This window comes from Elephantulus edwardii, unplaced genomic scaffold, assembly GCF_000299155.1.
Source record: "Elephantulus edwardii isolate Elephantulus edwardi_28Jun2011 unplaced genomic scaffold, EleEdw1.0 scaffold00086, whole genome shotgun sequence".
In the NCBI taxonomy this organism is placed as follows: Eukaryota; Metazoa; Chordata; class Mammalia; order Macroscelidea; family Macroscelididae; genus Elephantulus; species Elephantulus edwardii.
Genome location: NW_006399836.1, coordinates 12426236 through 12452401, shown reverse-complemented (window position 1 = coordinate 12452401; position 26166 = coordinate 12426236). Strand labels below are relative to the sequence as shown.

The window sequence follows — 26166 nt, the reverse complement described above, 5'->3', positions numbered from 1 at the left end:
AACAACAACAACAACAACAGAGCTGCAGTCAGAGGGAGGGATAAATGAGGGGGTGAGTGAATGAATGAAAGAGTGAAGGAGTAGATGAATGAAGGAGGCAGTAACCAAGAGAGAGCGCAATAATGAATGAGTAAAATTAGAAAGTCTCTTGGACGGAGTTTAGTCCCACACTCCCATTTCGCAGATGGGAGACCGAGGAGTAGATGGAGAGTGGGAGGAGGCCAAGGCTTCCAGGAGGGACAGGTCCAGCCCCCTCTGACCCAGCCCCTGTGTCTCTGTTGCAGCCCCGAGCCATGATGAAGACCTTGTCCAGCGGCAACTGCACGCTCAGCGTGCCCGCCAAGAACTCATACCGCATGGTGGTGCTGGGCGCCTCCCGGGTGGGCAAGAGCTCCATCGTCTCCCGCTTCCTCAATGGCCGCTTCGAGGACCAGTACACACCCACCATCGAGGACTTCCACCGCAAGGTGTACAACATCCGAGGGGACATGTATCAGCTGGACATCCTGGACACCTCTGGCAACCACCCCTTCCCCGCCATGCGCAGGCTCTCCATCCTCACAGGTGAGGCCCACGCTGGGCTGGGCGGGATGGTACGGTGGCAGCGCTGTGGGCACTGGGCGTGCGGGCACAGTCTGCGAGGCGCCCGCACAGCCATCGTCTCAGATAAACGCAGGAAGGGTGGCTGCTTGCCCAAGCCAGGCTTGGAGCCAGGCCCACGCGCCCTCCTGTTTGGCTCTAGAGCGATGACTCTGTACAGTGGTGCTATCTTCCCGGTCAGGGATGCCCGGCTTTCCAGGGAACAGATTGGTGTGGAGGATGCTGGCTTCCTTTTCCAGGAACTGAGCTCCTCCTGGAGCCCATGGCCCACTGCTGGCTGGACCCTTCTCTGGACTCAAGTCTCTGACCCCAGGGCCTTTGCCTCCTCCAAGCAGATGTGTTGTTGTGAGGTGCCATTGAGTCGAGCACATCTCATAGCGACCCTATGAACAACAGATCTGAACTCTGTTCTATCCTGCGCCATCCTTACACACAAGAGCCCATTGCAGCAGTCACCATGTCAGTCTGCCTGGTTGAGGATTTTTCTCCCCTTCACTGACCCTCCACCCTTCCCAGCATCATGCCCCCCTCTAAGGGATAGCCCCTCCTAGCAACATGCCCAAAGTATGTGAGGCAAAGCCTCATCATTCTTGCCTCCAAAGAGCACTCCGGCTGCACCCTCTCCAAGACAGATCTGAGAAAAAGTACTCTCTCCAAATAGGAGCTTGGTTCTAACAGTCATTGTTTGGTGTTGCTAGGTACCATCAAGTCAGAGCTGACTCATAACTGACTCACTCCTCAGTGGATTTTCAGAGGCAGTAAATCACATGGGAGGAGACGGTCATGTTTCTTCTGCTGTGCAGCTGATGGATTTGAACCACATGCCTCTGGGTCGGCAGTGCAACTCCTTACTGCCAAGCTATCAGAGCTCCCTATACCAGTAATGGTGCCGCTAGTAGCTGACAGTTACAAAGAACTTAACCTGGCCCATTCTTAGCACTTGACGTATATTTACCTAGGAGGTATGTATGTAAGCCACTTGACTCCAACTCATGTGATCCCTTATACATCAGAGTAGAACTCTGGTCCTAGGTTTCCAGGACTGGTTTTTGTAAATACGGTTGCCAGACCTTTCTTCTGTGGTGCCTCTGGGTGGACTTGAACTGTCAACCTTTTGGTTACCAGCCAGTTGCTTTACTGTTTGCCCTGCCAAGGACTTGCCTGTAAACAGCTCAGAGATAAGGCATTTGCCTCCATTGTATAAATGGGGAAACTGAGGCTCAGAGAGGCAGAGTCATGTGCTGTCATTGGCAGCACGGCTGGGAAGCGGCAGTCTGACTCTCTTACTTTACCTCTGCTCTCTAGGATCTTGCACGCTCTAGAAGAGCTGGGAGCAGTGAGAAGGGGGTCTTTGAGAATTTAGACTTGTGTGTAAGACCTCATGCTTGGACAAGTGGAGGGTCAGAGAAGGAAGGGGAAGACCCTCAGTTAGGTGGGTTGACGCAGTGCTGTAACAGTGGGCTGTAATGTGTCAGAGGTGAGGAGGGCCACACAGGATGGGGCAGGGCTCAGATCTGAGGTTCACAGCGTTGCTCTGAGTTGTGCTTGGCTCAGCGGCACCAGACAACAACAGACCGGTGTGACCGGGCCTCATTTACGTCACCGCCAGCAAGTTGTTCTGTGTGGTTGCCAAGAAGGCAGGTCCAGAAACTGGTCTGCCTGCCTCCGGATCCTGGTTCCAGCACTTCCTGGCTTTAGAACCCTGGGTCCGTACTTGGTGTCTCTGACCTCTTAGCGCCTGTCTCAGAGATCGTTGTGGGAATTAAATGAGTTAACTTGTGCGAAGTGCTTGTTGAGGAGATAGTATGAGCTTGATAAACGTTGGCTTCAAATTGATCAGCATTTAATGGGCTCTCTACTTTGCCCTGGTAAGTCCTGGTGGTGTGGTTTTTAATCATGAAGCTGCCAACAGAAAGGTCAGTGGTTCAAACCCACTAGCTGCTTCTCAGGAGAACAATGTGACAGCCTGATCCCATAAAGATTTACAGCCCCAGAAAGTCCCCGGGGAAGTCCTTCTCTGCCCTGTATGGCTGTTAACAGACTCCACAGCAGAGGAGTGGGTTTTGTTTTTCACTCCGTGCTGCACAAAGTCATTTCCCAAGCCATGTTCCCCGTTATTGCTGGGCTGTGCTGAAGATACAAAGTGGATAGGTCACTTTCCGAACACTAAAATCATTCCCCCCAACTCGAGATACCAGTATAGCAGGAGATCCATGGCCTTGTCCTCCTGTGGGTGGGTCTCCTGTCGGGTGCCTTGGGAGGATGGCATCCTCTGCCAGCCTGTCCTTGCTGACCCTCTGACTAACTTAGACTCACAACCCCACTCTGATTATATTAGAGGATATGGTCAGAAGAGCCTTGGCTTGGCCTGGGTTCAAAGCCCGGCTCCACCACTTAGAAGCTTAGATGGCTTATGTGCCGTGGTGAGCAGAGACACATGATGAGATCTCTGAATTTCGGCCCCCAGCTGCGCAGTGGACATGACCCTGTGACTGTGAGCTTGGGGAGGGAGGCGCGGTGGGGAGCTTCCAGCGCACAGGGGGTGCTGTGTGACCAGCTTCTCGCTCTGTGTTGGGTTGGGGGACCAGGCACTCACAGATAAGGTTAGTGTCAAGAGTGTCAGGGAGGGAGGCAGCAGGTAGAGAGGGGGCCGTGTGCGCACGCCCGCAGAATCAGTGGCCGCCTCATCGTTTAGGTGTGAACTCCGGCAGCGTCCCGTGAAGACATTGGCATTCACCGCTGCGTCCCTGGCATACAGAGGCATTTTGTCTGTGATCTGTACACACATAGCATTCAGAGCACATATTTCTGCTGCTTGCTTTTTTTTCACTCACCAACCCTATGCCTCATTTTCCAACCTGGTGCTCGTGTGCAGGAAGCTTCTGAAAGCCCTTAATTCCACGGCCAGTCCTCCTCCCAGCTGCCAGCCGGGGCCGGCTCTGCTGCTTTGGCATCACGGTCCTGCCTCCGAATGTGTCAAGGGGGCCGAGTCCTCGGGGGCCCGGGATTAGTCTAATGGGACGAGCTTTGGCAGCTCAAGCAGAGATGGTTGCCAGGCTGACGTTGCCTTGCAAAAGCTTTCAAAACAGCCCACATACTGTAGTTCATTCACGTCGTCTGGGCCATTCAGGCGGCGTTAGTGAACACCCACTGTGTGCCTGGCCCTGAGGGGTGAGGGTGAAGGGGAGATGGAAGCTCTTCCCCGCTCGGAGCACACAGTCAGCTGGCACGTGATTCTGAAGGTGGTATGTGCCGTTAAGGAGCTGGAATAGCTTGCCTTTCCTTGCGAGAACTCAGCTGTTTGCCGACTCACCCAAATCTCAGTTTCCTCATCTATTAAATGGGAATATTGCCATTAACAGAGACACCAGTATGCACACCCATAAGGCTGTCAAACTTTAACCAAAAACAAAGCCACTGCTGTGGGTTGTCCGACCCACGGTGAGCCTCCTGCCAGTTTCTGAGCCTGTAAATTTTTACCAGAGGAGATTGCTCACCTTTCTCCCTCAGAGCCGGTAGATTTGAACTGATGACTGTTCAGTTAGCTGATACGTTCCTCACTGTATCCCCAGGGCTCCTGGTTAAGCGTTTAAGCCAAAGCGAAGAAGGTACTTGGAGAATGATAATTGATGTACAGTCTATAAATCAAGGAGGAGACACCAGGGCTTCTCTCCTGTCTGTACACCCCACTCCCACCACCTCCAGGACATCAGTCCCTGTTTTCAGATGGTAAATCTTGAGCAATGCAGTGAGTTTCAGAAGAGGTTCATTTATTCAGCCCGTGATTTACTCAAGCAGCCGAGAGAACTTAGAGGGGCCAGGCACAGTCTAGGTGACGTCCGGATTCAGTCCAGATCCTTGCCCGTGCCACGGTGAAGCTGTGTGTCTCGAGGCAAGTTGCTTGCCCTTTCTGAGCCTCGGCGTGCTCCCCGATAGCATGAGGGTAAAGGATCCTGTAGCCTCACAGCAGTGTGGAGAAGGCTTCTGGGAGAGGACACGGGGCCCTCGTTTAGCATTGCATCTTTATTATTAGTGATGTGCTGGGATTCAAAACTCTCCACTCGTCTGATGCAGCCCACTGAGTAATCCTGACAGGCAGTGTTTTACCTGCAGAGACCAGGTTAGGAAACTGAGGGTTAGAGACATTGTGTGACTGGCTTAAGGTCAGCTTGCTAAAGAAAATGGGAGAGACACGGTCCTCATAAACTGTGACACCCTGCTATGTGTCAGATACTATTCCAGGCCCTGGGGTTAAGCACTAAAGGCCTGCAGGAGCCCCATGGAAATGACATGTGCTGTTATTTGAATCCTGGGATCCCGTGTGGCACAGTGCACCATGTGTTGTGCTGCTTTCCCAAAGGTTGGGGTTCGAATCCACCAGCTGCTTCAAGAGAGAAAGATGGCCAGAGCCTTGTTCGTAAAGGTTTATAGCCATGGAAACCCGCTGGAGGGTCTTATGAGCTGGAATTGACTCAGTGGGGGTGGGTTTGGGTCTTATCCGTCTAACATAGTCTGAGGGTGGCTTAATGGTGAGGCATTGCACTGCCAGCCCGAAGGCAGGCAGTTCAAATCCCCCAGCTGCTGTTTAGGAGAATGATGGGCAGTCTCCTCCCAGGTGGTTTGTAGCCTCTGTAAACCCACTGGAGGGTCAGCTGTGGGTCAGTTCAGACTCCACACGTCACAGCAACATAGTGTGGTGATTCCAGCAGCCTGGGCAAAGCACCTACTGGATTTGCCTTGTTGGAAGCAGATTCTTCCACTTACTAGCTGTGTGACTTTGAACAAGTGATGTAATCCCTCCATGTCTTGCTTCGGGAAGTGGGGAGAATGGTAGCAGCCGTCCCATACTGTGGCCCCCGGGGTTGAGTTGTGCCCCGTGAGGGGCTTGGAACACGTGGATGTGGAAGCAGCCGTGACTTAACCTCCCCTTGGCTTTCTCCCCCGGCAGGCGACGTCTTCATCCTGGTCTTCAGCCTGGATAGCCGGGAGTCCTTCGACGAGGTCAAGCGCCTGCAGAAGCAGATCCTGGAGGTCAAGTCCTGCCTGAAGAACAAGACCAAGGAGGCGGCCGAGCTGCCCATGGTCATCTGTGGCAACAAGAACGACCATGGCGAGCTGTGCCGCCAGGTGCCCAGCACGGAGGCCGAGCTGCTGGTGTCGGGCGATGAGAACTGTGCCTACTTCGAGGTGTCGGCCAAGAAGAACACCAACGTGGACGAGATGTTCTACGTCCTCTTCAGCATGGCCAAGCTGCCGCACGAGATGAGCCCGGCCTTGCACCGCAAGATCTCGGTGCAGTACGGCGATGCCTTCCACCCCCGACCCTTCTGCATGCGCCGCGTGAAGGAGATGGACGCCTACGGCATGGTCTCCCCTTTCGCCCGCCGGCCCAGCGTCAACAGTGACCTCAAGTACATCAAGGCCAAGGTCCTGCGCGAGGGCCAGGCCCGAGAGAGGGACAAATGCACCATCCAGTAGCCAGAGGGACACTGGGCAGGCTTGAGCACTGCCTTAAGGGAAGTGGCCCCAGCTGCCCACCACCTCCATGCCCATCAGCTGTCTTTGTCTGGGAACCCTTGGCTCTGGTTGGAGGACCCTGGCTGCTGACCTCTGCATTCTCCACGTCCTCACTGCTTCCTTGAGCCCTTGTTCCCAGGGATCCAGCTCCCTGCGGTCAGACTTGTTGCTGTAGAGTGGAGACACCTGGCGAGGCTGGACTCAAAGAGTGACTCAGGCTGGGGCCTTCTTGTTCTGGAGTTGAAACAAACTCTGAGAGCTGAGAGGCCAGGATTCCCGCCCTCAAAGAGTGAGCCTCCTGGGACTGACAGGATGAGGGCGGTTGCCCCTCCTGGTGGTAGAGTTATCTTCATCAAGGTGGCAGCTGGGAGAGGCCCCTCCACCCAGACCTAATCCTGAAATGCCTGCCCCCTGATTCGGCCCCCGGCTGACCCTGACACTGAGCCAGTGATTTCTATGTGTTTGAAAGGGATGTAGGCATAGCACTTCCAACTCCTGGACCTCGTCCATCTGTCTCCGAGACCATGCCCCTCTCCTGGGCACACTCGTGTCCCAGACTATGTGTGTCCCCTGCACTCATCCGTATCATAGATCACACCCATTTCCTGGTCATGTCCATCTCCCAGACCCCATCCATGTCTCAGCCCACATCTGTGTCCCGGGACAGCTTCCATACCCATCTCCCAGATGCAGGGATGTCCTGGACACATCCCTGTCCTGGACCTGTCCGTATCTCAGACTTGTCCATCCCCAGACCACATCCACGTTGTCCCTGTACCCCCTTCCCCAGGCCCCTTCCCCTGATGGTGTTACTTTGTTGTTGTTACAGCTGTCTTATGTTGTGTATTGGGCAGAAATGAAAATCGTTGTACTGTAAAAGCCTGTTGGTCCCTGCTGGCCAGATTCAGACCCCCTGCCTGCCCTGCGGATGGATATCTTTCTCTCTGCCCCCAGAGAGGAGGACTCCCGCGTCGGTTGGCAGTATGACAGCGACCCCGAAGCCAGCCTTCTGGTTTATAGAGCACCTGTATGTGCCCGAAGCAGGCAAAGTCCTTCATGTCTCCATTTCACAAAGGAGGAAACCGCCTCGGGGGCAGCCACGTGGCCAGGCTCCTTCCCCTGCCTCCCAGCTAGCTCAGGACAGACAGAACTTCAGTCTGGTCCAGGCTGTCCCCTCTGTGCTCACTCCTCAGACATTTATGAGCACCTGCTGGGTGCTGATCCACTGTGTGCTAGGAAACAAAGAGGCGGGGGGGTGGGGGTGGAGGGTACACGTTGGGTCCCCAGGGCTGAGCCCTTTGCTGGCCCTGGCCCGCTTCTCTTTCCCCACGCCTGGCCTCTGCCCGCTGTGCTGCGTCCCTGCAGCTATGGCAGGAAGGCTGGGCAGAAAAGCCCACAAAGGGTCTTTGCTTTTGCCAGAATCTGCTGGGTACCACCATGCCCTTGGGCGTGATGGGGCTTGAACCTGAAGAGCAGCAGGCCCTCATTATCAGCGCATAACAAATAGCATTTTGTATTTGAATTTCTTTACAAAGATGAATGTTTGGGACCACAGAGAATCTTAGAGCTTACCAAGTGAGTCTTTTCTAAGGCCCAGAGAGGGCAAGCACCTTACCCCGGACCACGCAGCATGTGTGAGTGGCAGAAAGCCAGACCCGGTCTGAGCATTCAGTGCACCTCGGGATGGAGACCCTCTGGCACTTCCTCAGTCCCAGGGGTTGAGGTGTCTTGTCCCTGACCCTCTCCCTGGATGGGCTGGGAGGACTCCTGTAGATAACTGTGTGTCCAGCACCCATGTAAATATAGACGCACACACACATGAACACAGACACATGCCCCAGCCTGGCTCTGGACAACCCCCACCCCAGCCCTGTCCCCTTCACCACACCTGCTACTCAGGCAAAGCCCCATTCCTGCTTCTGTCCCCTGCCCAGCCCCACCTCAACCCCCAGCCGGTCTAGGTTCTTTGACCAAGACAGGTGTGTGGTCTGGTCTTGCCCAGTCACACTGCCATCCTGGAGTCTCTGTGTACACTAGCAATTAAAGTGGGTTTGTTTCTAAGCTGTGTCTACAATGTGTTTTTTCCCCCTGTGTTTCCATGAGAAGGTCGGCCTCTTGCCCGATCAAAGCACTTCTCTCCTCCTCTTCTGTAACCCTGCATGGAGCCAGTCTTCAAGCGTCAATATGAGATAGGGGAAGAAAACCCCCAAATAAGAGGCTCTGCCTGACCCTCTACTCTGGCCTCTGGACCTTCCAGCTGTGTCTGAGTCAGGTCTGGGGCCTGAGCTGTCCCTGCTCCTGGGGTGATTAGATCATGGAGGAGGGGTCCCGGTGGATGGTCAGCCCCTTGGGACACAGAGTGTCTGAGCGCTGCGTGGTTCCTGCTGGAGCTGCACTTTACCCCCCAGGAAACACTGAGGTCTATGGAGACATTTCTGATTGTCATAACAAGAGGCTACCGATTCTGCATTCTCCAGGGCCTCAGGACAGGCCCATAGCAAAGTCGTCCCCAGTGCCACTAGCAAGCAGCCTCAGGTAGTGGAGGCCAGAGACCAGGACACAGACGCTGCTGTGTGGGGTTGACACAGTGCACAGCATCCAGATGGTTCTCCGTGGACGGGGGATATCTGCGTGCGCTCTTGTGCAGCGAATCTGGATGACTGGAAACCGCCAGGTGGGGTAGGGGGAGAGGTACACAGTCTCCAAACACCAGACAGACCACGTTAGGCTGAGTGAGGAGGTCTCCTGGCGGAGAAGGGAGACAGCCCAGCACCTCCTTCGTGGCTGCCTCTCATCTCCAGCCACCCTCTCACTAGCTCCAGGAAGGGCACAGTCACATTCGCTCGTTCAGTGATACATCATGAAGTTTGTCCAAGCTGGCACCATTGGCAAAGGCTGTGCCATCCACGGGAGTGAGAAAAGGATTTTGCATTTGGGAAATAGGAGGGGCATCACAGCCAGATGCTGCAGTGGGAATTCAGAGAGAAGCTGGACATGATGCTTGCTCATGGTCCAGTGGGAGAGACCCCCTGTGATGACATACACGAAGCCCCTAACCTGTCACAGGCCTGGGCTGGGGCTCCAGGCTCTGGTTACCTGGGAACCCAACTCCCATTCAATTTGTCACCCACTCTAACCACCGAAGGCCTGGTGGGCAGAGAGCCTTCTGACGCTTCCCTTGGTCCTGGTTTTTGTAAATGTGGAATGTGGAAGTCAGCATCCCCCCTCAGTCCCGGGCTCCCTTGTGCACCCCAAGAAGCCCTGAGTGTAGGAGGGGCTAGGCTCACTGAGCAAGCTCTCCTCTGCCCCTCTTCCCCCCTCCACGTGGCCCTAAGAGCGTCCTCTCCTGGGCCTCTGTTTCTCCATCTGTAAGTGAGAGTCAGGAGTTTCAGGTGGTACAAGCTGGTAAGGGCTCCGCTGCCACCTGGAAGTTTAGTGATGTGACTCCACACAGAGGTGTAGTGGAAGTAAGGCCTGGCCATCCCAGCCATGAACACCCTGTGGGGTTCGTGAACACCTGATGGACTCCAGTTCAAGGCTGCACACGTGGGGCCTCCGTAAAGCGGAGTCAGCTCAAAGGGCATCTGATAAGATACAGGTGGAAAGGACACCAGCTGGGTCAGATAACACACCAACAGCCCCCTGCAGCCTGACATCTTCCACAAGCGGGAATTAATATTCCGGTTACATAAGTTCAGCATTCTGATCATTACCAAGCGGAATACACGTGCTGCAGCCACGGCCCACGCCCACTCCCTGCAGCACTGCAGCCTGTCCCGCGACTGATTTCACCAGCAACATCTCATCTTGACCTTGGACTGAGAGGAGAATGAGAGGGAGGAAAATTTCCCACGCAAGACCACTCGGGGACCAGTCTAGCCAGCTTTGGCCCCTGGCCCTGGAAGGAGAGCCTTGGGAATCTGATTTCAGAGAATTCTGCCTTGTGAACTCTGCGTACTTGTTCTGTTCCACCTCCCTGAACCTGTCACCTACTCAGGAGAAGAACTTGCGTCTGCGTCACGGCCTGGCGGGGGTTGGCGGGATGCTTGCCAGGGGCTTAGCAGCAAAGGCTGCTGGAAAGGGGAAAGGAAAGGGTGCCAGGGCTTCTAACTGGCTCATTCCAGGTTGACCCCCTGCTAGCGATTTGCATCTGCACTCCAGATATGCTGAATCAGAACCAGAATGTGTTCATGTTGTCAGAAAGGGCCCGGAGGCCAGAAAGCAGGAGGCCATCGTGCTTGGAAAGGTAGAAGGTGGTAAAAGAGAGATGAATTGACACAGTGATAGTGACAAAGGGCTTGATTAAACAGAATGTGAGGACAGCACGGGACCGGGCTCGGTTTCATTGTGTCTTTTGTGGATGATGGGAGATATAGAGTCACTTCTGAGCCAGAGCTGAACGGCAGCATCTTACAACATCCACCTGGGAGTCTTGTTAACATGTAGATTCAGATTCAATACATCTGAAGGCAAATTCTCAGCGGGGAACAGAACTGGAATGAGCCTGTTCAGAGCCCTGAAGGGAGTTGACCTTTGCTGAAGACCTTTTACACACCTAGCGTGATTCTGGCCTTGTGCTGCCTCCCGTCATGATGCCCCCAGGGAAAGGATGATGGATACCTTTAACCCACAAAGGCCCTGACCTTCAGAGAGGCAAAGTCATCCGTGGGCGTTCCTGCCTCAGCTGATGGAGAAGCAGCTCTCTAGAGGAAGGGTCAGGGTGCAGTGTCTGCACATGGGTCAGAGGAAAGTAAAACCCCAAAGCCAGCCAGTCAGTCACTGTCGAGTTGATACTGACCCATGGTGACCCCCATGACCCGTTGTGTCAGCGTATAACTGTCTTTTATAGGCTTTCCAAGGAGGGTGGTGATTTTTCACAAGTACGGCGAGCTCTGGTGGCCTAGTGGCAAGAAGCTGCAGTGTAATCCCAGAGGTGAGCAGCAGTTCGAATCCACCAGATGCTCTGCTGGAGAAGGAGGGACAATCTCCTGTACCAGTCAGGTCCAGTTTGATAGTACACACACACAAAAGAAAACAAACAAACAAACAAACAAAAAACCCTCACAAGTCCGTCACCAGGTCTTTTATCCGAGGTTCCGCTGGGTGGACTTGAACCTTGAACTCTGTTAAGCAGCTGAGTGCAGGGACTCCTCAGAGAACGCAGGCAGCTATAATGCAGTGATGGGGTGCTCCTAGGAAAAGTCGCTGGTCGAGACGAGAACTCTTGTGGAAAAGTTGGAGATGGATATGCTAGGTCATAGATAGGTTTCTATCCATGTACCCAGCTTTCTTCCATTTTCAGGCTCCCCATTCTTTAGACCTGAGCCTCACCTGCATAATTTCAGTCCAGTCACTGCCACGTTCAGGTTCAGCCAGAGAGAAGAGGGAAGAGAGTGAGGTGGACACAGACCTGCTGCCTCAAGTATCCTGCACCACATTCATCACTATGACACCCTTTCCGGGGGCAAGAATGGTCCCTTGTAACCACAGGAAAATCTAGGAAATGTAGGCCCTTCTAGGTGGCTCATACCCAATAACAGCTCTTTATAGTGGAAAAGGAAGACGGGTCCCTTTGGTCATCCAGGGGCCCTGGTTCAGGCATCAAAGCGCCTGTGGATTTTAAACAAGCTCAGCTCAGAGAGTCTAAATCCTAAAGCAAGTCCTTGGCCCCTTTAAATGCACTCTGAGGGTCTTTCCCCTTCGGCCCCTAGATGAAAACTTGGAATGCTCCATAATTTTTTCTTCTTTTAATAAGGGAGTTCTGGTGGCCTAGTGGCAAGAAGCTGCTTTGCAATCCCAAAGGCACGCGGTTCAAGGCCACCAGCTGCTCCATGGGAGAGGGGTGTGGGCAGTCTCCTCCTGTGTGATTAACTGCCTCTGAAAACCCACTGGAGGGCCAGCTATGGGTTGGTTCTGACTCTGTAGTACACAACACAACAACAACAACTGGTCTGTAGTGAAGTGTGCTGTTAACCCAAAGGCTGTCTGAATGCGGCCGTGGCCCCCCGGGAGAAAGGTGGGCAGTGACCTTCCAAGGGTTCGCAGCTTTGGAAATCCAGTGGAGGAGCAGCTATAAGTCAGTTCCGGCTTGATGACAATGCATCTGAATTCTTAGGAAATGGCACAGATGCTTTAAGGAACCCTGACGGCCTAGGAGTTTAAGTGGTGGGGTGCTAATGGGAAGGTCAGCGGTTCAAACCCACCAGCTGCTCCTCAGGAGACAATAGAGGCCCCCTCCTTCCATAAAGGTTGAGAGCTTTGGAAACCAGGTGGGGGGTCTCCATGAGTCGGAACAGACTTGAAGGCAGTGGATATTGATGGACAGTCGTTCATGGTTTCTATTGTTGTTGTTGTTGTTGTTGTTATGTGCCGTCGAGTCATTTGCGACTCATAGTGACCCTATGTACAACAGCTCTAAACCCTGCTTTATCCTGTGCCAATCACATTGCCTCTGACACACCCATCCCGATTACCCCAGTCACTGAATCAGTCCACCTCATAGAGGGTCTTCCCCTCCTGCGCTGTCCCTCCACTCTAGTTTCTACTGATAATGTAGACTCCAATCCAGAACTGTCCAGATCCGTATGTCAGCTCCCAGGTGCCAGGTGGGTTTCCTCAGGCAGGTTACTTGGTGTGTTATGTTAATCAGCTCTCGCTGCAATAATGCTGTGTAACAAGTCACCTTCAACTTCAGTGCTCAAGGCCACTGGTGATCTGGGTGGCGGTCTTAGTTACCTACCGCTGCTGCAACGCAAGTGCAGTGAAACGAGTGAGAGCTAGAACTTGGCAACACTTGGTTTCCTCTGACAGGGCACTTACCACTTTTCTATTGTTCCCTATTAAGAGCCCTAGTTTGCCCGGTGAGTTTTCCTTTTCTGACAGGTTTCTTCTGCCTTCCACCGGCTGTGGCTTCCACAAGTTTTACTGTACGCAAACGCGATAGCTCTGATGGTGTAGTCCACAGCGAGTTGCATTGCTAACCCAAAAGTCTGCACCTCCCTGGTGGTTCGAATCCACCAGCAGTCCTGGGTGGGAAAGATTGGCACTCTCCTTCTGTGCGATTCACAGCTTTGGGAACTCACTGGAAGGTTGGTTGTGCGTTGATTCAGACTCCACAGCAATGACTTTGACTTTTTGAACACACAACAAAAGGCCAGCAGCGGCAACAACCCAGCACTGCCTTCAGATGAAGGGGCCCGCGCAGAGATGGGACGTGGGTGTGGTCTGGGGCATGGACATGTCTGGGATAAGAGTCAGATCCTGGTGGTGGGCATGGATGTGGTCTGGGGCATGGACATATCTGGGATAAAAGATGGATCCGGAAGGTGGACATGGATGTGGTCTGAGGCATGGACATGTCTAGGATAAGAGATGGACCCTGGAGGTGGGCCTGGATGTGGTCTGGAACATGGACATCTCTGGGATAAGAGATAGATCTGGGAGGTAGGCATGGATGTGGTCTGGGGCATCGACATCTCTGGGATAACAGATGCATCCAGGAGGTGGGCATGGACATGGTCTGGGTCATGGACATGTCTGGGTTAAGAGATGGATCCAGGAGGTAGGCATGGATGTAGTCTGGAGCATGGACATGTCCGAGAGATGAACACCATCTGGGAGATGGATGTGGTCCAGAATTGGTTGTACCACAGTGAGTGGCTTTATAGAAATGTGTTTTCTCATATTTGGAAGCTAGAAGTCCAAACTCAGACCTTGGCGCTTGGGGAAGGGCCTTTCGTATTGATTTCCGCTTCCAGGAAGCTGCCAGCAACCCTTGCAGTGCCCTCAGTCTCCACCGTCGGCCTCCCTGGTCTCCCATGCGCCCCGGCGTCTATTCTGCTCTCTTGGAGCTCAGGAATGGTTAGAGGTAGAAAGGACTCTACTGGCCTTGTTACCAGTTTCCATTGAGCCGAGTCCAGCTTCCAGCAATTCCGTGTGTGCTTTTTCATAGTGTTCCATGCTGTGGCCTTTCAGAAGGGGATTTCCAGACCTTACCTTCGAGGTGTTTACATAGGGTTTTCAGAGGCCTGCTATTTCAGAAGTGGATGGCCAATCCTTCTTCCTGTTGTTGTTGTTATGTGTCATTGAATCGCTTACGACTCATAGCGACCGTATGTACAACAGCCCTAAACTCTGCTCTGTCCTGTGCCAATCGCACTGTCTCTAACACTCCCACCTCCCTAGTATGTCTTAATCTGAATGTTTAGGAGTATCTGACAGACAGTAATTTGTGGAGCAATGAAAGATAAATCCCTCATTGTTGGACAAGGACTAGGGAGGATAGAAGGAGAATTGACGCCTTTGAGCTGTGGTGCTGGAGAAGAGTATTGAGGGTACCATGGACTGCCAAGAAAACAAACAGATTCATCCTAGAGAGGGTTAAACCAGGCTACTCCTTGGAGGCAAGGATTCTGGGGCTTCGTCTGACATACTTTGGACATGTAAGGAGAGACAGGTCCTTGGAGAGGGACATCATGCTTGGGAGGGTAGAGGGATAGCGCAGGAGGGGAAGACCCTCTATGAGATGGATTGATTCAGTGACTGGGGTAATCGGGATGTGTGTGTCAGAGGCAATGCAATTGGCACAGGATAGAGCACGGTTTAGGGCTGTTGTACGTAGGGTCGCTATGAGTCACAAACAACTCGACGGCACGTAACAACAACAACACCACCACCACCACCAACACCTTCGAGGTGCCTCTGGGTGAGTCTGAACAGCCAACCATTTGGTTAAATAGTTCGGCACTTAATCTTTATTGTTATCCATATTGTCGATATGGTGTACCGAGGAGTAGGAAACAACCCGTAGCTGACCCTCCAGCAGGTTTTGAGAGTCAGTTAATCACACGAGAGGAGAGTGTCTATTTCCTGTGGAACAGCTGGTGGATTCGAACTGCATCCCTTTGAGATTCCAGCGCAGCTTCTTGTCACCAGGCCATCATCAGAGCTCCTTGGACTCCCCTAAATAGATATGGACTAATTATCATAACAAGGACACTATTTCTAAACAAAATCTTGTTTATGTGCACAGAAGGCAGGCTTTTCTTGGGGGGGAGGGTATAATTCAATCCACCATGGTCTAGAGGCTGAACACCACTGAGTTTGGATCCAATCCTAATCTCCCCCTTGTTTACAATTTTGTTCTATTTCCCTCCTTTACTTTGAGTAATATTGCATTTAACATACTCTGTAGCTTAATTACTGAATTGTTTGGCATCCCTTGAATTTTTTTGTCTCACTTGCCTCATCTTGGCCCCGGCTCCAAATATGTGTTGGTACAAGTATTCTTTGGATTGAATTCTATCTGTATCTCTCAGAAAAAAAAGTGTTAGAATTAGGACTTTGAACCTTCGGCTGAGAATTCTGCCTCTCCCCCCCTCCCCCAGACCTGCTGAATCAGAGTCAATATTTTAACAAGATCCCCATGTGGCTCTCCTGTAAACACTATCTGGGTGTAGTGGTGGTGGCGATGTGCCATCAAGTCAGAACGGAATCACAGCTGACCCTCCAGCAAGCTTTCAGTGGCTGTCAATCAGTGGGGAGGAGATTACCCATCTTTTTCCTTTAGAGCTGTTTGTGGATTTGAACCATCTACCAGGCCATGATCTTTGCAATTACTTGTTATGCTTCAGAGAGCTGGACAATGACTAAGGATGATAGAAGAAGAATCAAGGCCTTTGAGTCATGGTGCTGGAGAAGAGTCTTGAACATACCATGGACTGCCAAGAAAACAAATAGGTCTGTCTTGGAGAGGGTGAAATTAAGTTTCTCCTTGGAGGCTAGGATTTTGAAGCTCGGTCTCACATATTTTGGGCAAGTGGCCAGGAGAGATCAGTCCTTGGAGAAAGATATCATGCTCAGAAGGGTGGAGAGACAGTGCAGGAAAGGAAAACCCTGGATGAGACAGATTGGTGCAGTGACTGGGGCAATGGGGGTTGGTGTGTCAGAATTAGTGAGACTGGCTCAGGACAGGGCAGGGTTCAGAACTGCTATGCATAAGGTTGCTATGGGTCACAGGTGACTCAACGGCACAGAACAACAACCACCACCTTTGGCTTGGCAGGCCAGCTCCCAGGGAGCCAGAAGAATTACCTGGAGGTCTTGCTCTGGCTGGCAGCCTGGTTAAAACCCTAACTCTTTAGGATGTAATCCTATTTTGGAATAAGGTTTTCTTTGCTGCGCTAATGAGGCCCTATCAGCGTAGGGTGTGATTAGACCTAATCACTTTTGAGATTTAAAAAGAGCAGATCAGACACAGATAAAAGAAAGCACAAATGATGAAAGACAGATGCTGTGTGTGAGAACAGAGAGGCAGAGAGAGAGAGTGGACAGAGAAAGCCTTCCCCCTGAGCCTGTGGCCTGAATTCACACTTCCCTCTGTCTCCTAAATGAAAAGTAAGTAGATGCCTGGTCTTTAAAACCAGCTACCTGTGGAACTCAGGCTGAAGGTCCACTCGCCAGGGATGCATGCTTCGTGGCAGATCACGGAGCAAGATGGGCCAGGAGGGCAAGAGGTACAGTGCCTCCTGAGGACTTGGCCCTGGACTGTCACTGTCACCTCTGCACAGGTCATCAGCCAACTCTCTACCACGCCCCACCCCGTGGTCAGGGTCTCAGAATACAGAAACGAACAATGGAACCAGCAAGCAGCATTTTAGCAATTGAAGGCTGTTCTGCCTGTTACATGGTGTGAGGGGCTTCAGCACCCTAGAGCAGGTTTCTCTAACCAAGCCTGAGGGAAGGCTCTGGACTGGTGTCTCTGAGAGATGAAGTTGTTACATGCCATCAAGTCCACTGGGACTCACAGCGATCCTATGAACAACAGGTCAAAACCTCCTATTCTGTGCTATCTCCACTGTGCTCAAGTCCATTGCAGTTACTGTGTCATTCCATCTCACTGGGGGTCTTTCTCTCTTTTGAGGACCCTCTACTTTCCCCATCATGATATCTTTTTCCAAGGACGGATGCCTTCTGATGACATACCCAAAGTATGAGAGACAAAACTTTGCCCTCCTTGTCTCGAACAACCTGGTTGCATTTCTTCCAAAACAAATTTGTTTGTTCTTTAGAAAGTGCTTGGTATGTATATTTAATACTCTGCCGCTAGCAGAATTCAAAGGTACCAAGTCCTCTCTGGTCTTCTTTACTCATTGTCTAACTTTCACATGCATATGAAGCACTGGAAAACATCATGGTTTGGGTCAGGTGCACCTTAGTCTTTAAACTGACATCTTTACTTGTGAACGTTTTTTAAAAAGGTCCTTAGTTGTAGATTTGCCCATTGCAGCACATCTTTTGATACCTTAACTGCTATTACCATGGGTATTGATTGAGGATCTAAAGAAAACGAAATTATCTTTTCTCCATCTATTATGATGCTACCAATTTTTTTAATGGGGGGGGATGGTGCTGGGGTGGACTTCTAACAGATGAGTAGAATTTGGCCAGGAGCCCAAAGGAACAGGCATCTGAATAATAAGTTAGGGGATTGAGCATGCCTGCTGGGAGCTTATGTTGTGGAGCATAGAGGCAGAGACTCTACCTGCCTGCCACAGGACCTTTGCACCTACTGTCCTGGCACTCTCATTATCAACCATGCACACATGCACAGGCACATACACAGACAATGTGCGCATGGCAGCCCTTTTCACACATAGGTACACTCACACCCTAAGTGTAATTCTTCTAGATGCACTCTGCACTCCCTCCCTCCCTTTTTCTAACATATCCTTTTATATCTCAACTTAAAGACCCCCTGCTTCCAGAAGCCTCTCCTGACCTCTCTGTCTATAGTTCTTCCCTCCGCCCGCCCCTCTCCAGCCTCTCTTCCAACTTGATCTTTCAATATTTCCCACCACTTGACTTTGTAGGATTTGTTTGTTTATTTTGCATCTCCTCCACTAGAATGCTCATAGGGTTTTCAGAGGCCTGCTATTTCAGAAGTGGATGACCAATCCTTCTTCCTAATCTGTCTCAATCTGGGAGTGCCACTAAACCCTGGCCGTCATGGGTAAGCCGTCTGGCATTCCCTCAACCAGGTGGATTGACACAGTGACTGCGGCAATGGGCTTGAGTGTATCAGAGATTGTGAGAACGGCACAGGACAGGACGGGGTTCAGTTCTATTGTTCTTAGGGTCACTAAGAGTCTTACTCAACTCAGTGACACTTAAAAACAGCCACTAGAATGAACTCCGTATCAGACCAAGGTATGCATCCTCCCAGCATAACATAATGCCTGGCACTCAGGAGATCTTCCACAAGCCTGTTGTTAGCGGATGAGTGAAGAGAGAGAATAACTGGTTAGACTTTTTGGTGGGCCACTTTGGCTGTGTGTGAAGAGGGGCATGAGAGGAGACAGAGCAGGTAAGAGACAGCTCCAGGTTCCAGGGGGAACCTGATGGTGGAACAGAGACACAAGGTGGCAATGGGAAGGGGAGAGAACATTCAAGATGAAAGAGCAGAAGACCTAGATATTGACCAGATGGAAGGTGTCACGGGGTTGGGGGTCAGAGATTGCCACTTGGGTGGCTATGGTGCCTGTCACCCAAATGGAAGCTCCAGTAAGGAGAGGGTGCAGGTGGAAGGCCACATGCACTGGGGAACAAGGACAGGAAGATGAGGTGTCAGTTTGCATCTGTGATACTCCTGGCACCCACGGGAACCATTGACACAGGCCCTTTCGAAGGTGTCTGGATGTGAGGGTTCAAGCTTGGATTAGACCATGGACCTGAGGATCTTGTTGGCTCCAGGAGGGTCAAGGCCATCAGTGAGCAGAGGCTTCTGGGCAGCACCATGAATTAGGAGAAGGCAGAGAGTGGGGAGGTGGACAGGAAAGAAAGAGAAGGTAAGTGGAAAAGAAGGCAACTCTGTGGTCACGGAAGCCAAGGGAACGGGAAGTTCAAGAAGGAGTCAAAGTTCCCCAGAGTCAAAAGCTTCCCAGACAGGGCTGAAGAGCATCAACTAGACTGGGCCCTGGGTGGAGGTCAGCGGGGCCTCGAGCCAAGTTCATGGGCTGATGAAGACAGCAGATTCATCGTGTTGCATTAATCTGGGGGAATGGGGAGTGCATGTAGCAAGGATGTCATCTGCCCTTCCCTTTTAAAAGAAGCATGACTGTGACAGTGAAGTATGTGAGGTCCAGGGACCTCTGATGTTCCTATTAACATCCTCTTTTCAGACAGAAAAGCTTGGGCTCATTGAAACGCTGTTGAGAAAGCCCAGAAGCGCTGGAGCCTGCGGATGCAGGAGTGAGGGAAGGAGGCCTCTTGGTGTGGGGTCTCAGAGGACATGGAAGGGCTGTGATCCTGGGCTCAGCAGAGCTGAGAGGCTGGGGCAGCTGATGAGCTCCCAGGAGGGGCCAGGAGGGGCCAGGAGGCAAGGAGAGCGGAGAATGGGCTGGGGAAAAGGCTTTATCTTGCTTTTCAAAGCAATAGGCTGCCTGGAGGGAACTGTCTGCTGAGGATGAAGGCCAGTCCCAGAGGGCACTGTCTCAGCTCAGGAAGGTTTTTACAAGAAATTAAACCCAAAGCTGAAAAGTCCAAGTCAATTTCATTTCCAAAACCAAGAAATGAACAGAGATGCTCACTGCAGGCTGGGAGGTGGGGGTGGGATTCACAGATGGGGGGGGCGCCCATTTGATATTCACTCGGCAAGACCCTCTCTCTGCCCAGCCCCGTCGGGATGACTCGATTCCAGAGGAGTCTGGAGGGGGCTCCCTTACGTGCTGTGATTCAGGGGGGTAATTGCTATCTGGGTGGGAAAGGGGGAGGCAACCGTTTTAGCTGCTGCTTAAGGATTTGCTGAGTTGTAGCAGGAAGAACTTGCTGGGGGAGGCAATGATATTATTCTACTTAATACACATGTAATTATAGCTGATAGAAAAGGCTTCTCTCAAGTGCCTGGCATATCGTCAGCTCTCAATATAGAAGAGCTATTAAAACATTATTATTAATGATTTTTATACATATGAGTTTGACACCATGCAACTCCCCACTTTTTTCCCTGATACTTTCAATTACTGTGAGCCCCTGATACCGAGAAGAAATAAGAAAACTTTAAGAATCCCATACTGAAAGTATTCCCTCCAGTATGAACGAGAACCCCGAAATCATCCAGTTGCCATGAAGTGGATTCCAACTTCGGGTGGGGGCCCCCCATGTAGCAGGGTGGGACTGCTCTCTCCAGCATCTCCCCAACTCTGACCATCTGGAAGGCTTTTCTGCTGAGTGGATTTGAACCACCAACTTCTTGATTAGCAGCTGAATGCTTAATTGTGCCTCACAGGCCTCCTTCTAGCACAAAATACCCTCTAAAAAAGAGACAAGCATAATAGAAATTGTTACGCTACCCTCTGGACATCTAACACCTGGACTCAAACTGTAAAGTTGTTAAACTGGGCCCTACCACTTAGAAGCCCTGCCTGTAGTGTCCTCCCTCCCTGGGCTGTTCCAGGTACGGACTCAGGCCTCAGCTTCCGCTCTTCTTCTGAGTACAGCCTGCAGTGAGCTCAAACTTAAGCCAGGGCAAAATTCCACTCTCTACCTTTTCATTCATTCCCTGCACCTAATTTTTTAGACTTTCAGGTCGGCTGTTTCTCCTATGTCTTCATCGTTCTTTTTCCACCATGAGTACCAGCCACTGAAATTCTTGAGGACCCATATTTCAGAAAAAAACAAATAATTTGTCACTGGGAAATTAGGACGGTCGGACCTCAAGGTTACTTGAAAGCAATTCTATGTTTAACAATAGGTTCAGGGGCTTCCTGGCCATCGATTACCTGATGTTCCACGCCACCTAACGTGCAGACACTCAGAAACACACAGGTGCGCGCGTGCGTGCACACACACACACACACACACACACGTGCACATATCTACACACTGACGTGTTCACATGCTCACATAGGTCCATGTATTTTCACAGAAGCACATGTGTGCGTGCACACACACACACACAGAATGTCACAGTCAGCGCACACATTCACACAACCACCAGGTCACACACAGACATACACACTCACACGTGTATACACACAGAGACCCGTCCAGATGCAAGTTCATACACAAGGACACACACTCCCATGTGGTGTACACTCCCACATGCAAAGCGCCACGCACATCACACGCACCCCTACACATTTACAGATATGCTGACATGCAGAAAGACGTCATAGAGGAAAAATATAGCTGTTGCCCCCCACGCCTAGTCACTCCCTGAGAAACCTGATGGTTTCAAGGGCAGCCAGGACACAGACCAGACCAAAGGATAAATCACGCTAAGGCTCTGGGCCTGATCAGGAAGCCCCGATCTCAGTTAATTAACAGCCCCAGATTCCAAGAAGTGCCGTCTTCCCTAGCCCTCCCCAAAACCCCTATAAAAGGAGACCACGCCTAATTGTGTGTGCACCATTCTGACTTCCTCCGCTCCTGGTCACTTGGCGTCCCTCTCAGACCATGCAATAAAAGGCCTGTTCGTTTCTTGGGACCAGTTTCTTTCTTTCTCTCTTTTGTCCTTAACTCCTTTTCTAACACATACAAATACACGCAAGTTTACACACAGCCCCTGTGCATAGGCAGAGCTCGGCACACACGCATACACATGAACACATAGATGTGCAAATACACACACACATGCCCACACAGCATGCATGTGAATATAGACACTGCAGCCACAGCCACATGCGCCCTGCCGAGAACAAGCTGGAAGAGGAGGCCGATAGACGAATCCTGCCTCTCTCGCTACTTGATGCAACTTCTCTTCCTTGGCACTTCTGTTTGATGGCTTTCATGATTTTTGTAAATCACAAAGACATGGAACTGGAGCCAAGTGCTGGGGTTACAGATGGGACTTGCGATTTCTAGCAATGACTCTGCTGTGAACAAGTTAATACATCAAAGATCGGAAGATTTCTTGGATGCTACCCTCCCACCCTAAGTCCCTTGCTCCCCAGATTCCCTCAAGGAGACAACACAATGGAGGGAAATACACTAGGCCAAGAATCTGGGGGCTTGCTTCTCACTGCAGCTCTGCCACTCTTGCTGTGTGGGCTTGGGGAGTCTGCTCTCTCTCTCTGATCCCTCCTATTTTGATGCTCTAAGACTCAAAATAAGGCTCCAGGAATAGATGGTATACCAATTGATATATTGCAGTTAACAGACAGATGCTGCCCTGGATGTGCTCACCAAGTTGTGCCAAGAAATCTGGAGAACGACCACTTGGCCAACTGACTGGAAGAGATCGATATTTGTTCCTATCCCAAAGAAAGGCGACCCAACCGAATGTGGAAACTACAGAACAATTTCACTGATTTCACATGCAAGCAAGATTTTACTGAAAATTATCCAAAAACGACTGGAACAGCACATCAACAGAGAACTACCAGAAGTCCAGGCTGGTTTCAGAAGGGGTCGTGGTACTAGAGATATTGTAGCTGATGTTAGATGGATCTTGGCTGAAAGCAGGGAATACCAGAGGAATGTCTATCTGTGTTTCATTGACTATGCAAAGGCATTTGACTGTGTAGATCATAACAAACTGTGGCTGACTCTGAGAAGAATGGGAATCCCAGAACACTTGATCGTTCTAATGCGAAACTTATACTTGGATCAGGAGGCAGTCGTCAGAACAGAGCAAGGGAACACTGCATGGTTCAAAATTGGGAAGGGCGTACGCCAGGGATGCATCCTATCTCCATACCTCTTCAACCTATATGCAGAACAGATTATCTGGGAGGCTGGGCTCTATGAGGAGAAATGTGGGGTCAGGATTGGTGGACGATTTATCAACAATCTGCGTTATGCGGATGACACAACCCTGCTTGCTAAAACTGAGGAGGACCTGAAGCACCTGCTGCAGAGTGTCAAGGACTGCAGCCTTCAGTATGGATTGAGGCTCAATGTCAAGAAGACAAAGATTCTCACCACTGGACCAATCGGCAGCATCAGGATGGATGGTGAAGAGATTGAGATTGTACACAGCTTTAGTCTGCTTGGCTCCATAGTCAGCAGTCTTGGCACCAGCAGCCAGGAAATTAAAAGGCGCATTGCCATGGGAAAGTCTGCTGTTAGGGACCTCTCCAAAGTGCTGAAGAGCAGTGGTGTCTCTCTGGAGACTAAGGTGCGTCTGATACAGGCCATAGTCTTCGCAATCACCTGTTATGCATCAGAGAGTTGGACAATGACCAAGGAGGATAGAAGGAGAACTGATGCCTTTGAGCTGTGGTGCTGGAGAAGAGTACTGAGAATACCATGGACTGCTAGGAAAACAAATAGATTTGTCCTGGAGAGGGTTAAACCGGGTGGCTCCTTGGAGGCAAGGATTCTGAGGCTCCGTCTAACTTACTTCGGACATGTAGTGAGGAGAGACCGGTCCTTGGAGAGGGACATCATGCTTGGGAGGGTAGAGGGATGGCGCAGGAGAGGAAGGCCCTCTATGAGGTGGATTGATTCAGTGACTGGGATAATTGGGATGGGAGTATCAGAGACAGTGCGATTGGCGCAGGACAGAGCGGAGTTTAGGGCTGTTGTAAATAGGGTCGCTATGAGTCGCAGGCGACTCGGCAGCACATAACAACAACAACAACAAGACTCAATTCTCTTCATGTAACAGATGAAGGACTTTGGTCCTTAGAAGTGAAGAAACCTTTCTTAGATGACCTGTCTGGAGCCCACATTGTGTCACTTCCAGCCAGAATCCATGACAGCAGCACTATGACTTGAGTGTCCTAGGACACTCTGGAGGCCTAGCGGTGAGGAGCTACTCTGCCCACCCAAAGGTCTGTGGTTCAAATCCACCAGCTGCTGCGTGGGAGAAAGGTGGGCCATCTCCTCCCATGCGATTTACTGCCTTTGAAAACTCACTGGAGGGTCAGCTATGCATCAGTTCCAACTCACAGCCCTTAACAGTGGTGGATCTCCTGGGAAGCGGATTACAATGCGGGCTCCAATTCAGTAGGTCTGAGTGGTCTCCAGGTATCTGCTTTTCTTGACAAGTTCAAGGGAGATGCCAATCTTCAAACTTCAGATGAAGTCTTCAGCTGAAAGGCGTCATACTTTTGCTAACAGAATGGGGGGCGGGGGCAGGGGTTAGGTTTGGCCCCTGCACGGAGCCTCGCAGCCCTAGCTGGGACAGTGACAATGTCAGCGTCTCTCTGAGCTGCCACCCCCTTTTCTCTTTGACATTGGGTGCCACCCACCTTCTTTCTCCCCAGTCATTTCCCCATCCCCTCTCTCACCTCTGGAGCTGTGGGCGTGCCTTGGAAAGGAGAAGATCCATACGTGTTCCACAAGATTGGATTCCTCACTCGGGCAAGCCTCGTCTCCTCTCTGAGCCTCGGTTTCCCCATCCTTCCAATGACAGACTCGTGTTTGTTCTCAGTCCTAACTGCACATGACCAATGCGTGCAGACACTTGAGAAAGTATACTGGCCTGAATCACCCTCAGAGAAATGGATTTCATTGAGTGGGGTCGTGTCTGGGTGATTCCATTTGCAACCCAAAGGCAGGTGGTTCAAATCCACCAGATGCTCTGCAGGAAACAGAAGCGCAGTCTCCTGCTGTGTCATTTACAGCCTCTGAAGACCCTCTGAGGGATCAGCTACAAGATTGTTGTGACCCCAGGATACTGAGTTACTGTTACCTTATTGCCCTAAAATGTTGATAGTTTGACATTTTTCTGGCAGTGCCTTGGAAGAAAGGCCTGGCAACCTGTTTCTGTAAAAAAGATCATAGTCAAGAGAATCACGTGGAGAGGCTCTGCTGTAAGGCACGTGGGGTCACCATGAGTCAGAACCTGCTGGGTAGCATCAGGGTTGGGGTTCAGGCACCGGCGTTTTATTTTTTTTTTCCCTTTGTGGGGAGGAGAGAAGAAAGGATCATTTAAATGGATTTTGCTTTTTAAGTGATAAAAGACATGCATCGGGGGAAAGGTTCTCATTTGTATTGTAAAAATCCCAAATTAATGAGCATGATAAATTGTTATTGCCGGCTCTGGCTTTACCCCTAGTGATACTGTCTGAGTCTAGATGAGTTCTTGGTGGGGTCCCCCAAACCTCCCCTGACACTCACTCTTTCCCTGTCTGCTACTTGAGATGGCCCTTGTCAACATGCCAACCACAGTGGGAAGGGAGAGAAGGGGGAGGTCACAGTGCATGGGGTTCAAGGTCACAGTGGGCGGAGCAAGGGAGATCACAGTCCAAGGTCGTTCCCTCTGCTCAAGTCCAGCTGTCTGCTGCGACAGTGCAACCCGTAGCAGATGACCCAGGAGGTGGTGATGGCAGCAGTCATGACATCAGTTTTTGCCCATATTTATCTGCGCTGTTTGAAGCCTTGTGACCCATCAGGACCCTGAGGCTGTCTGATAATATTGTTGGGTTGACGGCTGTCTTCGGGCTGGGAGACCCTGGTTGGCCTGTCGAGGATGGGATTTTCCTTCTCCTCCTCAGGGCTGGCACTACCCAGGGTCCGCTTTCAGGCCTCCGTGTACTCTGCCTCCCGCTGGGCTAGGGGCTAGACTGGAAGGACTGGTCGGCTGGTGGGGTTGGAGCTGCTGGCCACACCGTTGTTGGTGGGCCTCTTGAGGATGTGGACCTGTGGAAGGGGTCCCACGGGAAGGCCATCGTCCTGAATCACAATGGGCTCTCTGGGAGGAGACTTGGATTTCCCTTGGCCAAGAGGGCTGGACATCATCTCATTCTGGGGACTTGCGTCTCTGTGATCATTTCAGTCATGTAAATCATTGTGTTGGCCCTCTCCTTTTGTGAGGTCTTCAGGTTTTTTCCCCAACCATCTGTCTAATTCCCTGCTGTCTGTTGCCTCCTCCCAGCTCTCAGCGACCTCCTCATCTTCCATCTTACTCGCCGCTTTCCCACCTCCCAGCACTGGGGTTTTCAAAAAGCTGCCCAGGCAATGCTAATGGGACCCACAGGCCTGGTGAGCACCAAAGGTCAGTTGTTCTCTGCTTGCCAGCGTGTGGTCCAGTAGCTGGACTGGCACACGGACACCGCACCAGCAGACCCAGGGCTGAAAAGGATTTCGACAGGCCCACGGCCC

The 26166-nt window shown here is 51.5% G+C and overlaps 1 protein-coding gene and 1 pseudogene across 1 annotated transcript in view; one reads left to right on the top strand and one right to left on the bottom strand.

Annotated features, from left to right (window-relative positions):
- The window catches only part of RASD2 (RASD family, member 2), a 14062-nt gene extending 7924 nt beyond the window's left edge, over positions 1-6138 (top strand). The window contains exons 2-3 of the mRNA XM_006890163.1: positions 285-564; positions 5549-6138. Coding sequence (XP_006890225.1) covers positions 294-564; positions 5549-6078 — 801 coding nt within the window. The 5' untranslated portion in view covers positions 285-293 and the 3' untranslated portion in view covers positions 6079-6138. The remainder of the gene's footprint in view (positions 1-284; positions 565-5548) is intronic.
- Positions 6139-25422: 19284 nt separating this feature from the next.
- LOC102862982 lies at positions 25423-25965 on the bottom strand (annotated as a pseudogene).
- Between the last annotated feature and the right edge of the window lie 201 nt (positions 25966-26166).